At 38.0% G+C, this 13,181-nt stretch overlaps 2 protein-coding genes across 2 annotated transcripts; both read left to right on the top strand.

The window, feature by feature from the left end:
- Positions 1-5,099: 5,099 nt before the first annotated feature.
- Positions 5,100-5,825, top strand: BDB00DRAFT_793140 (uncharacterized protein; the record flags this gene model as incomplete). Its single annotated transcript, XM_053121185.1, has 3 exons — positions 5,100-5,361; positions 5,440-5,579; positions 5,661-5,825. 3 exons carry the CDS (start codon positions 5,100-5,102, stop codon positions 5,823-5,825), a joined length of 567 nt encoding a protein of 188 aa, XP_052973113.1.
- A 5,040-nt stretch (positions 5,826-10,865) lies between these two features.
- On the top strand, positions 10,866-11,623 carry BDB00DRAFT_879221 (uncharacterized protein; the record flags this gene model as incomplete). The annotated part of the gene is made up of 3 exons (XM_053127841.1): positions 10,866-11,006; positions 11,072-11,207; positions 11,289-11,623. The coding sequence occupies 3 exons, from the start codon at positions 10,866-10,868 to the stop codon at positions 11,621-11,623; spliced, it is 612 nt and encodes a 203-aa protein (XP_052973112.1).
- Positions 11,624-13,181: the final 1,558 nt, after the last annotated feature.

The raw sequence follows: 13,181 nt of genomic DNA, 5'->3' as shown, positions 1-13,181 counted from the left end.
AGCACATGCTTTTTTTAAGAAAACAGTTACCTTCATTTCGTTTTTCAATAAATCCGTGGATTGTGCCGTTTTGTTTTCCTTGTTTTTTATTCATTGTGAAGAGAGTAGGAGCCATTTACAAATGTGCGTCGAAGCTGTTGATTTGCCATGGTGAATGGTAATGAGAAAAAAAAGGATCTTTGGTTGTTAACTCAACCCGGGTAAAGTGAAATGAGGGGAAACGCTCAGGCCCTGTTCCCACAGCAGCAAAATAGGCTTATGCGCACAGTGAGTCTCTGACGCACCCTTGCCATTTCCTGTACATTAGCCTACAAGCTTCTTGTCACGAGTGAAACAGCCATACTACTACATCTTGACATTGGCTTTGTACTGCTTAACTTCTATTAGGATTGAAAATTTTAAGTACTCATAATATATTCTGCTGTGCTACACTTAATATATTATCTACTTCAACTTTTATTATGTCTTAGTTGACTAAAACTATGTCCAGGTTGACTGTTATTATGTCCAGGTTGTCTATTATTCATGTTTAAATTGATTATTATTCTTGTCTAGAGTGATTTTCATTCATGTACAGATTGATTTTTATTTTGTCTAGATTGATTTTACTCATGTCCAGATCGATTTATATTCATGTCCAGGTCGATGTATATTCATGTCCAGATCGTTTTATATTCATGTCCAGATCGATCTTTATTCATGTCCAGCTCGATTTTCATTCATGTCCAGCTCGATTTTCATTCATGTCTAGATCGATTTTCATTCATGTCCAGCTCGATTTTCATTCATGTCAGATCAATTATTATTCATGTCCAGATTAACTTTCATTCATGTCTACTCAGATTAAATTCATGTCCACTCTGCCTAAAATTAAATCCCTTCTGCCTAAATAAAAGTTCAAACGTCCGCTAGGAGATGAAAAATCCTGTATACAGGACAATCAGGTACGGCGCAATCTTTTATTTATGCGCTAACAAACAGCATAGTATTCATTATTGTCTTTTACAGAACTGAGTTACTATATTCGCAATTGTAAAAAACCGTGCTTGTTGGGTTTCCTTGTCAAATACGCTGCGCAACTGGCAGACTTCTCAATCTCCACTGCCATTCACTCACCTGACACATACTTCAACTATTGGAGGACAAGGTTCATCGCAGAAGTGCGTGCTATACGACCTGATCTGCATATAAAGTATACATCTTTTGAACAATTCAATAATGTACATCGCTCAACTTGAATGTACTAACGTTTTGTGCCTTCTCTTATGGAAAGACCGACAAAATATGTACCGGCAACATGGCGAGCTCACTATGACGAATTGGAACAATAGGTAATTTGTAAACGAAACTATCCTTTGATTTATTATGCTATAGTGCAGCGCAGTAATAACTCTGGCATGATATTTTGCAGAGAACCTCCTCGCAAGCATATCGCGTTCAAGCTCTAAGAACGTTAGAACAAGGTGCCAAGCAAGCAGGGTCAAGAATTGCAACAACTTTGAGCCAAGGCTCTTTGGAAGATCCGAATGCTGCTGTTAGTGGTCCGAATGAAGAAAATACTGCAGCTCAAGAGCAAGAGCGGAATTAGGCGATGCCGACAAGTTGATCCAGTCATTTCATTATGTACGAATAATGATGCTTCGATACTTGCGATTGTTTTAGCTCTCCAAATCCTGATATATACTTGTTTTTTGATAGACCGGCAGAGAGATTATCACTGGAAACGAAAAATTGTTTGTGGAGAGAATGGCAGAAAAACACGAGACGATTGTGGATCGATTGCTCAGAGTAGCTGCAAGGAATCTGCTACTAGGTGATGGTTGGGATAACGAGACCGACATTAATACCAAGTATGATCACCCCTTTCTATTACTTATTTCAAAATTAGAAAGATAGAACGACACTGATCCTATTACTTTGTACGATGTAGATTGTGCCTGTCGAATATAGCAAACTTGATTTCCCCACAATGCAGCAGTTTTCTCGAGACAATCTTGACAGCCACTCAATATGCATTATTGGAATCTATTGAAGTACATCCCTTTCAGGGATTGTCCGCTGAGTGCTTAGCAGTATTTGACGAGCTTGTAATGGACAGGTAAAAAGAAAGAAGAAGAAATTGATGAGAAACAAAAAAATTACAGCATAGAGGAATAAACATTAACACGATGTTAATAAATTTTCTTTAAATTTTTTCTAAACTGACAATTTTTTTTATTCTCGGAGTTTGAAATCGTGCATACTGTTAAATTTTATTTAAAAAAAAAAATAAATACCTCCCATATTATTTGGCATAAAAAATTCAAATAGTTATATTAAATACTGAACTTCTTATTAATAAGAATAGTATGATTTGTTCTATTAAAGATTTAATGGAGCAGGTTATGCATAATTATTTTGAAGATGAAATGTTAGTTAAAGATATTGAAAGTAAGAAGATGATTATGAATAAAAAAATTAATGAAGAAATTAATAAAGTTAAAGATAATTATTTTTGGTATGTTAATACAAGCGAAAATGTGTGTACTTACATACATAAAAGAGGTAAGAAAAATGGCCATATGTGTCACAGAAAAATTAATACTAATCTTAATGGAGATAAACCTAAACCTGATTACCTTTGTACTATACATAGTAAACTTCATGTTCCAAAGAAAAAAAATAAAAAATCTACAAAAAAAATAGAAAATCCTAATTTACCATGCATAATTGTTAATGATGGTGATTTTATACATAAAACTAATAACAAAAGAATAAAAAAAAGAAAATCTAGAAAAATATATATATGCAACAGTAGAAGTTTTAACCTAGCAAATGTACTTAAAGGATTATTACAATAATAGGAACCGACGTTATCCACTATACATACTCAAATAATATATCTTACATAAAATTTTATTAGGAAGGGTAGAGTATCGAGTTATCTAAGTTAATTTATTAACTTTCATATAGTTATTTAACATATTGGTTTCATTAAAATCTTTCATTGATATCCAGCTATTTTGGGATTCATTATAACCTTTCCATTTAATTAGGAATATATAGGAATCATTTTCAAATTTATGATTTATTATGGATTCTATTTCATAAGAAATATTAGAAGTTGAATTATTTCTAATTTTATTTATATCCATTAATGTTCCTTTGCCTTTACCTTTTCTTTTTCTTTTCTTCTCATTGAATTTAGGTACATCTTCTTCGCTGGAAACATCTTTATCATTATAATTTTCATCGCTGTATTCATTATCAAAATCATATCAGTATTATCTATACTTAAATTATTTAAAAACTGTTCCTGTAATTTAACCATTTCATCTAATTTATTTTTTGCCTCAGATGAATTGCTAATAACTATATCTATTAATTTAGCTTCGTGTGGAAATTCGAAATTATCTGATTCCCATAATTTATGATGTGCTTGTATATTAATATTAAACTTTTCACTAAATATTTTTATATTTTTTAATAAACAAGCAACACGAAATTAAAGATTATAAAACTTTATGTTGTCCATCTTAACAATAGATTTATTATTATTAAATCTATAAAATTTATTACCTATTGCAGCAAATTGGTCTTCTATTTTTGAATGGAAGCTACCAAAAACATCATTATAATGCCTTTCTTCTGCTGTTAAATCTACATTCTTTTCTTTGCGTATAGGATAAACAAAATTATTTAAAGATAAATCATATCCTTTTTCCGTACCAAGTTCTATAAGCTGATTAACAAATAAAGTATAACCACCATCTGTTGCCAATACATCTTGTTTAGATATTTTTTTATATAATTTCATGTTCAAAAACATACTTCCGTCAGAACTATCAGAACAATAATCGCTTTTGGAAGCATATAAAATCATATCGTTTATATCGCTAACAATTTGTGTACGAACTCCATTTTTTTTAAATTTATATGACCATAATCTTTCATGTTTTATATCAGTATTAACATAGTTAATTCTTGAATCATGACCATCTATTATAAAAGTTATGTGTTTAAAAAGTGGTGGATTATATTTATAAGAAGATAAAATTCTTAAAGTTAAAGAAGAAAACATATTCTCCATAGAATCATTAACAATTTTATTTAACCTTTTATAGTTATCTTCATCTATCCAAAACTTTTTATAGTATTTGTGAAATGATGTTTGCGGGATAAACTTATTAATTTCAATACTAGAAACACCAGAAACTAAATGATATAATAAAAATAAACCTTTTTCAACTTCAAAATAAGGGCCAGGATATTCACAGCTAGTATATAAAACAACCAAAAAGAAAAAGACAGCTATATAACCAAGTTTATCTACTAAAATCTTTTTAATATCATCAATACCTTTAATATGTTTTAATTCTGTACGATGCTTGTAATTATAATTAACAATTGGCTAGTTATATTCCAAAAATTCCCACTTATTAACAATAATTTTGTTAACTTCATTATTAATCTTTTCATCTATTTGTTGGTTATCTATTGTAATATATTTTTATATTTAATTAAAATTCAATTTTTTTATATTCAATTTTAATAATATAATAATTTTATAAATATGAGGAATTTTTGTGAACCTTAAATATTTTGTTGAGCTTAGTTTAGATGAAAAACTTCAACTAGTAAACATCCTCTATAGTAAGTTCTGATTTGATAACTTTAATGCTAGCTCGATTCATGATAGCGACGAGATACTCGAGAACATCTACAAATTACAAGCAAAATATTGTCGTAGCAATCGAAGTGGTGACATGTTTAAAATGCTAGCGATTCTCCAGCTTGTGTAAGTACCAAATGAATATGAAGTTATAGCGAGGAAGTTGAACGATATAATATATTAACGCATCTCGGAATCATACCGCATAAACATATAGGATTACACAATTCGATGATTGGTAGGACGAACCATCACCTTCAGAGACAACAGTATTTCGTCGTTTTGCTGTCTTGCTAGATTGTCTACTTAGAAAAACACCGATTAGTATGAAGAAGTAAGTATTACAGAGACAGAAGATGAAGTGACAGTTATGTCAAGCGAGTTCCTGATTTATCGTTTTTTATGGCCTCCTAGCAGGGAATGTGTCGCCCAAACCACGAAAGACTCAATGGTCATGCTCCAAGCTATAGCTGGTTTCCTCCTGAGATCTAATAGTTCTGACCCATATGGAAGTAAGATTGACCTTCTCGCTGCAACTACTTTGGATGGTGAACAGTACGATCTCTGCAGCAATAAGTGGAAACGTGAAGGCGTTTGTGACTCCGTCACACTCAAACAACAAGCAAAAAACCTGAGAACAAACGCAACAATTCTATCGAGATTGATCAACATGGGCTGCTCAAAGTGGGTGGTGGCCATGGACTGGACCGGTTAGTAGGTTTTTTATATATAAAAATGCGACAGCCAGTCTTTGCCGTTATTTTATACCTGATAATTTTTTACCATAGGTGTTGATGGCTACGCGTATATCCTTTCATTCCGAGATGGTATTTTCGTGGCACATCCATACGCTAACTTGATGGTACCTAAACGCAGCACGCAACTGAAACTCTTCAGGGAAACACTTGACTTCATGTTCAAATGGAAGGTAATTAATACATAGCGGCGTTAACCTTGAGCAAACAAACATGAGTCGCGAATAAAACATCAATGTTTCTATATGATATAGCATGTGCTGCTACGCTTGGCGACCGAAATCGATTCACAACCTGGAAGAAGAAGCGCCCTTCGCGGCATTGTAAAAGACACTTCCAATGTTGCAAGAATCAAGACTCCCACAGTAGTCATTACTCCAAAGTCGCGCAAACGGTCAATTAACGAGATTTCTGAATAAGAGTCTATCGTAACCACATTTTTCCATTACTTCTACTTTTAAAAGCACTCATCTGTAAGCAACACACTTTCACACGCATCCGCCACTTTATTCATCTCGCCAGTACAAATATTCAAAGTACATCAGTCTGTCATGCAGCATGGCAGTATATCATTAAATATATCACTTGTAAGTTTGTATGATAATGAGTTTTTCTGACATCATTATCAAAAGTATTAGTTAATACTGGTGTTGACCATCTTAGGTCCGTTAATGTTTTTGTACATACAATCATCTCATATTGGTGGTTTTAATGTTGGCTTACTTTGTATGCTGTCATATTCATCATGGTCGTCTTTGAGTTGTCATGGTGCGTGCATTAAACGTTCCTTACATAATAAGGTAGAATTAATATTACTGCCTCTCTCTAGCAGCAATCATCGCATTGCAGATAGAGTCAACATTGCAAGTGCTGACATATGTAAGTGGTGTGTATCCTTCAGTAATACTACAGAAGGTGTATGTCCATAAGCATCCTATCTTTCACTGATATGGCTCTGTATATTGATGCCGCACTCAGCGGCGTGAAGGCTAGTATCACCTTGTACTTGTACACCAGTCCTGCCACCAAGTTCAACAGATTGCCATGCTTAATTTCTGTGCTCAGGGAGCATAGAGGGTATAAAGAGTGTTGGTGTAAGATTTGCTTTGTAGCGAGTAGCTAACAGAAAAAACCAGACATACCTGAATACCTTTTTGCTCTCGGCTGCCATCTGTAGAATGTTTTTCTTTGTAGGTGACCTTGGGTCAGTTTTTATTTGCCTACACGTATCGTGATGAAAGAGGTATAGACAAGAAAACGTAAGGATGTGAGATTGCAGGAGGACAGGGAACCATCTGTAGAATGGCTATTATGATGACAGAAAAAGAGTGCATTAATCACCAACCGTTGACCTGCAGTGGTGTCGCGTCAATCATATAGTGTGATACCGCTCAATACACGTATACAGATAGCCAGAAGCCAAAAAAAAAAAAACGTACCGAATATACACATTATCTTTCGGCTTTTATTTGAGTGCATGTTAGCACTGAGAAAGCTATCAAGCGCATCAAAGTACGTTACATTTTATGACACATGGTTGCTGTAGAAGGTGATGGCTGGGCTGCTTGCTCCTGCTTGTCTTGTAGCAAGATGGCCGACCAGTTGAAGGTCTCGATCAGCTTAATAGCTTCCTTGATGCGGTTTTGAAGAACAAGGAATGCCTTAAGAATAATGACTATATATAAAGGTAATTCTAATGCGCGAAGAATGATAAGCAAACTTATTTATGACGAGCACCACGTAATTGACAATGGGCCGCTATGTGAGAGCTGGGTGCGTCGGTCACGACAGCGATGCCATTGATGTTGTTATTGGGTAAGCTTCCTGTGTCAAGAGCCGTCTCGAGCTTGTAAACCACATTCGTTGTGTACGAATAATTGCTTGAGAGCTCCTGGCCATACAATACTACTATGTTTTGGATTCACTAAAATGACACCGAAAACTGAATGCTTTGACACATTTTTGCAACCAGCGCACGTCAACGAAGCGCCTTCTGGGATCTAAAAATCCACAATACAATCTTTGTTACTTTATATGCAGATCAGGTCGTATAGCACGCACTTCTGCGATGAACCTTGTCCTCCAATAGTTGAAGTACGTGTCAGGTGAGTGAATAGCAGTGGAGATTGAGAAGTCTGCCAGTTGCGCAGCGTATTTGACAAGGAAACCCAACAAGCACGGTTTTTTACAATTGCGAATATAGTAACTCAGTTCTGTAAAAGACAATAATGAATACTATGCTGTTTGTTAGCGCATAAATAAAAGATTGCGCCGTACCTGATTGTCCTGTATATGTTGCCATGGTAACAAGATTTTGACAGGATGAACGACGTTGCCTGGTTAGTGGTAGCCAAAAATCACGTCAAGAGGGAAGGTTCAGTGCTGAATCCCTATTCGGTGTTCTATACTCCGAATTCTCGTTTTGTGTTAGAAAACCACCACCACACACCACCACTCACCCAACCAACCACCCATACGCTCCCAGCTCATTGATTTTCTTCACAACATAGATATAAGAGGAATACAGACATATAGAAAACTAGATAATTATGAAAAAAGTTTATTTCCCCACCACTGCTTTCCACAATCTTACAACACTAACTCTACGGCACCCTAAGCAACACTCGCTTCGCTCGTGTATTTATAGTCGCATGTATTGTTCATTAACAATTCAATGCCGAAATAGCTTTGATGTTTGACCATAGATATGTGATGTAACACGGTTGCCATAACAACGAAAAGCGTTACGGATGGACGGACGAACCAATTTCATAAAGGCTTTTCATACTCCGTATAGAACGCCTAAAAACCAAAAGGGGCAAAAACACCTGTGCTTTAATGCGACCATTTATGCAGTTTCAATTTCCGTCCATGCTACGCCAATTAATCATGATGAGGTGTGGAGGCGGATACAAAATAAACGAGATAATTCTATGATCTAAAAATGCATTTAAACTTGATAACCAAGGGCGGGAACCCACATCCTCTGACACCGTCCCAGCAACTGCTCGATTGTGTTGCGCCGAATCTAGCACAATCGTTGTTGCTTCCCTCCGTTCTCAGATGTGGGTACATTCCCCGTAGTCGATGAAAAAAGCGTCTGTGCCAAACGAGCACCGCGAGCATGTTGAGCATATGGTTGGGAGTAGTAAGTTTCAAAGTCGCGCTGGCCTGGCCAAACTCCAGTTAGCGTGAGCCTTGACCTCGTCCATTGGATGTCTTGCCAAAACTGCATACGTGCTTGCTGCCGCGCGAATAGAATGCGCCTTGTGAGCTGACGTATCGATGCCAGCTGCCGCCATCGTTTGTTCCATCCAGTTAGCTACCGTCGCTGTTGAAACCGGCCGCCGCCGGATGTCATTGTTGAAATCAGCAAAAAGTAGTTTATGATCTACAGGTAAAAGCTGGCGAAAATGTTGAGTGCGTTCAATAAACAAATATAATGTGCGTACAGGACGCATGTTCGGATGCTCGACAACACTGCGAAGTTTGGATGCCTTGCCGGTAACTTCTTTGGAAAACCGCGCGATCAAAGTACAGCCGACGACCTGATGAGAGCCATCTTGATCAAAAACCACATCGCGATGTTGTAAATTTCCAATGTCCGTCGCCATTGCCAAAAGTACAGCCGTTTTTCTTTTGTAATTTATCCAAGTCCAAGTCTGCACTTAATCCACAAAATTCCAATAGTCGTACAATCAAACGCAAATCCCAGGTCTCATGACTTGTTCGTGGCAACTGAAATGAGGTCTTCTTGTTAGCTTTGAAAAATTTGTGAGCTAAAGGTTTGTCTGCAAGAGGGACTTGGTTCGGGTACAGGATGCGATGGACCAAGAGAGCGCCGATCGTGCAACATTCAACGTTTGTGTTGCCGCCGGTCGCAAAGACATATGAAAACGAACCACATCTTGTTCATCGAGAGCGCGATCAATCACCATCGGCTCTTGTTGTGCACACCACAAACCCCACTTACGCCAGACACAATAACAGCAGCTATACACCCTCGTGGTGAATATATAGTACGAGACAGCACCTTTTGAAAATTGTCACGACGGAAAGATTTAATCGATGAAGCAAACATTCGAATCGAAATCCACCAACATGACCAACAACAACGAACCATGCAGCAGCGTCAAACGATGACCTGAATATTTCTCAAGAAGCTGCATTGAGAATCGTAAAAAAGAGTAGCAGAAAACAACAGCACGAACTGTGTTCGTTATATAATCATTGGTATCTGAATCTGATTCAGATTGAGCCAAAGGCAACTGCTGCCGAAAGGAATATCATTAAAAATTCACAATACGTAGTAGTACCAAGTATCCTATCCAAAACGGAGATGGCTTTTTCATGTTATCCAGAATAACAGCATGACATCGAGAACAACTTGGTCCCCTAAGGAAAAAGTCAACTATCAACAATAGAGTAAGCAAATGATCAAGGATGTTTTGGAGCATGAGCTGCTGATACTACTGACATTCATAGCGGACATTAACTCAATATGTAAATGAACGAGAACTGTCACGGCCGAACGAAGCAATGGAAAAAGGTTTTCATCACCGCAAATAGAATCTAATGATCACTTGTCATTAGTTGTAATATTACCCATCATCGCTATTAGCAACAAGCTTTTCATTCTTGACCGACTCATTAAAGAGAGATAGTAAACCGTGTCTTTGTATCATTATCGACAGTTTTGAAGATGTGCTCTCTTCAAAAAGGATAGTAACTGCATCAATATATGGTGAATAATGGTTTCCGTATTTATTAAAGCCGTACATGGAGTCGCATGATGATGCTTAAACAATCGATAGTCGGAAGAATAGAGTGTTGTTCGAAAATCTCCGCGATGCCCATACTCTGGGGAAAGAGTCAGAGTTGCTATGATATAAATAATAGTTTTCTGCTGAAGATCTACTGTAGAAAGGCAGCTTTAGAAAGTGTAGTATTTAAATTTCCACGTCGTGTTAACGATATGGCTAGGAAGAGCAAGGAAGTTGCTTGAATGACAGCTTGAGAAACATGTTGTCGGCAGCAATAAATCGAGAGATAACGTGAAATCATGCTCTTTAGTTTTTTTTTTTTTTTGTATGAGCCGGGTGGAGGCTGAAATTTTATTGGTTGGTCACACGTTCAAGGAAGTGGCGTGCCAAAATGAAAACGCATAAAGGGAGCAACAAGAATAGTGATCATGCTCTTTAGTGGTTAATTGTTCCAAGGCTGACGGTGGTTTTGCACCAGTAAAATTGATTCTTGCACCTTATCACTCAGTGTCTTCACCTGCTTTTCATACGCAACTGCCCCGAAACAGATCGTACGCCATAGAAGCTCGCATCCAAGGCATATACAAACATGCAAAATGTTTCCTCCCTTTTTTCCCTTGTTCTTCCCAACTCTCATACACACACACGCACTGTCTTTTGTAAATAGTCACCAGTTACCACCACTATACCATTCCCATGTATGAACCTACTACAACACGATCTACTATCCGCTTTATGAAGGCGCTTCCATTTGACATTGTCAGCGAAATCTTTTCATACCTTACACAAGATGACTGCATCAAAATCATGTCTGTTTCCAAATCGTGGTACGAACGCGTTCCGCAATCTACTGCACACACTTGTGGCGAACAGCTGAACTGGTGTCTGGTGACCGTCACAAGCGGTTAAAGAACCAGCGGTTCCTGCGATGTCTGGGTCCTCACGTCCGCAAAGCTGTTTTATCTGCATCTAGCAGAGACGAACTTTCCATGTTCCTTGCTACCCTGCTTGAATATACATGCGATATCCAGTCCATAGGTAACAAAAAATAGGAATTGGAAAAAATTGCTCTTGGTTCATGCATATTCTGACAGGACTCTGACAACTTGAATACATTAGTTTTCCGATGTTGCAAAGTGGTCCACAAAGACGTTTACCAAGTAGCATTACGACCCTTTTTAAGCACGCTACGAGAACTTTCCTTTGAAGATCATCCCTATCGGCTGTCGCCAATGCATATGATGGCGTCGTGCCCCAACCTTACACATTATACCTACCATTTCAGCGACCGTCCTGACTACCATACCTATTCGCGCGTATCATCCAAACTACTTCCAGATACTCTTCAGCTATCCATCAAATACCTCTGCCTCAACACTGGCTCATACAGTGACTTTAGACTTGGCGCGATCCTACATCATTGTCCACAGCTCAAATGTCTTGTCGTCAACTAATTCGTACCCACAATGTTCGACCTCGACATGTGCTCACGCCTGTGTCCAGAATTAGAATGTCTCGGGTTCCATGGAGCTGTCGTTTCACAGCAACAAGGGGCAACATGGGAAGCATATGCACGAAGTTGTGGCACAAGACGATCCAGGGGTCTGCGCCATTTCATCTCGGCCGAGATTGGCGGATACGGAGCAAGACAGATGGTCCCATTCCTCAAAAAGCATCAGGATACCCTCAAAAGTGTACGCATTGCGGGCAATTACAGAATTTATGATGAGGAAGAAAAGAGCTGGTCAGGTTTACAGGCGATACTTGCGGAACATTTGGAGTCGGTCCATCTGACAGGGTCGTGTTGTGGAACCAGCCTCTGGGTACATTGTTGCGACGGTCCGAGGCGTTGAACCAGATCGTACTCGATTATGAACAGACGGATTTTGATGACGATGTGGCAGACGCACTTGCAGCATTGCCGCGGCTACGCAAACTGGCTGTTAACGTGAAAAAACCAAGCGTTCTCACAACCTGGACTCTACTTGGGTTCAAACGCTTATTGGCTGCACCGAACCGGTTGGAAGAATTATCGTTCGAAGGAAATGTGCTGGTAGATGACGAAATTATTGACGGACTCAAGGATCTATCAAGCGTGCGACGACTCGAACTCGACCATTCAGAGTACTATGATACCTCGACCTTGTCTGCAGAAGGCATATCCAGCTTGGCGAACTGCAAAAGCGGCAGTGCACTCGAGTCTTTAACATTTCGAAATGTCAGTATCATAACCTTACGGATGACACGCTCCTGAGCCTCAGTGCGAGCATGGGAAGCTTGAAACGAATAGTGCTGTCTGGATGCAACGGTATTACCGAAGCTGGTTTGTCCATGTTGATTGATAATAATCAAACAACCATCCAAGAGCTACTTATCAGTGATTGTACTTTGGTTTCCGAAGGTTCAACCTTGAATCTAAAGAATGGCAAACTGACTATCACATACAATTAATAAATGAATGTATCATCTATTACTTATTCAAAAGAGAAAAGCAACTATTGCATTGCATCTTCTCTACAGCTTTTTTTTTGTGCTTGGCTCCAGTATTGTATAACCCATTTAACAAGAAAAGGTGGATTGTGGATGCAGAATCGTCGCGGTGGAACATAGTCAAGTACTCATCCTGCGAGAACGATATGAATGGCAAACACGTGGATATACACATCGATGATTGTATATACAATGATCTCGGTAATAAGCACCCGAGGATTGGAATACGACTCATGTTTAACCATAATTCTAATTCTATGCAAATCACCTACAGTAATTTATAAATGCGCTTTGCCCCACGTATATAGTAATTTCATGCAGTTACTATAAAACACTATGTGTACCTGCAAGACTGCTACAAGTATAAATCACGGTCGCAGATATCAAATACTAAATGGAAGAATATGTGGCTGATTGTATAAATCGGTAGGTGGCCCTGATCATGGTTAATACAGTAATAAAGCAGGCCAGTTGTACGACGGATTGTGTTTAAACACAGATGCAGTCATTGCTTGCTTTGAA

Source organism: Zychaea mexicana (genome assembly GCF_025766255.1).
Source record: "Zychaea mexicana strain RSA 1403 chromosome Unknown BDB00scaffold_165, whole genome shotgun sequence".
NCBI lineage: Eukaryota > Fungi > Mucoromycota > Mucoromycetes > Mucorales > Lichtheimiaceae > Zychaea > Zychaea mexicana.
This window is presented reverse-complemented; position numbering and strand designations above follow the sequence as displayed.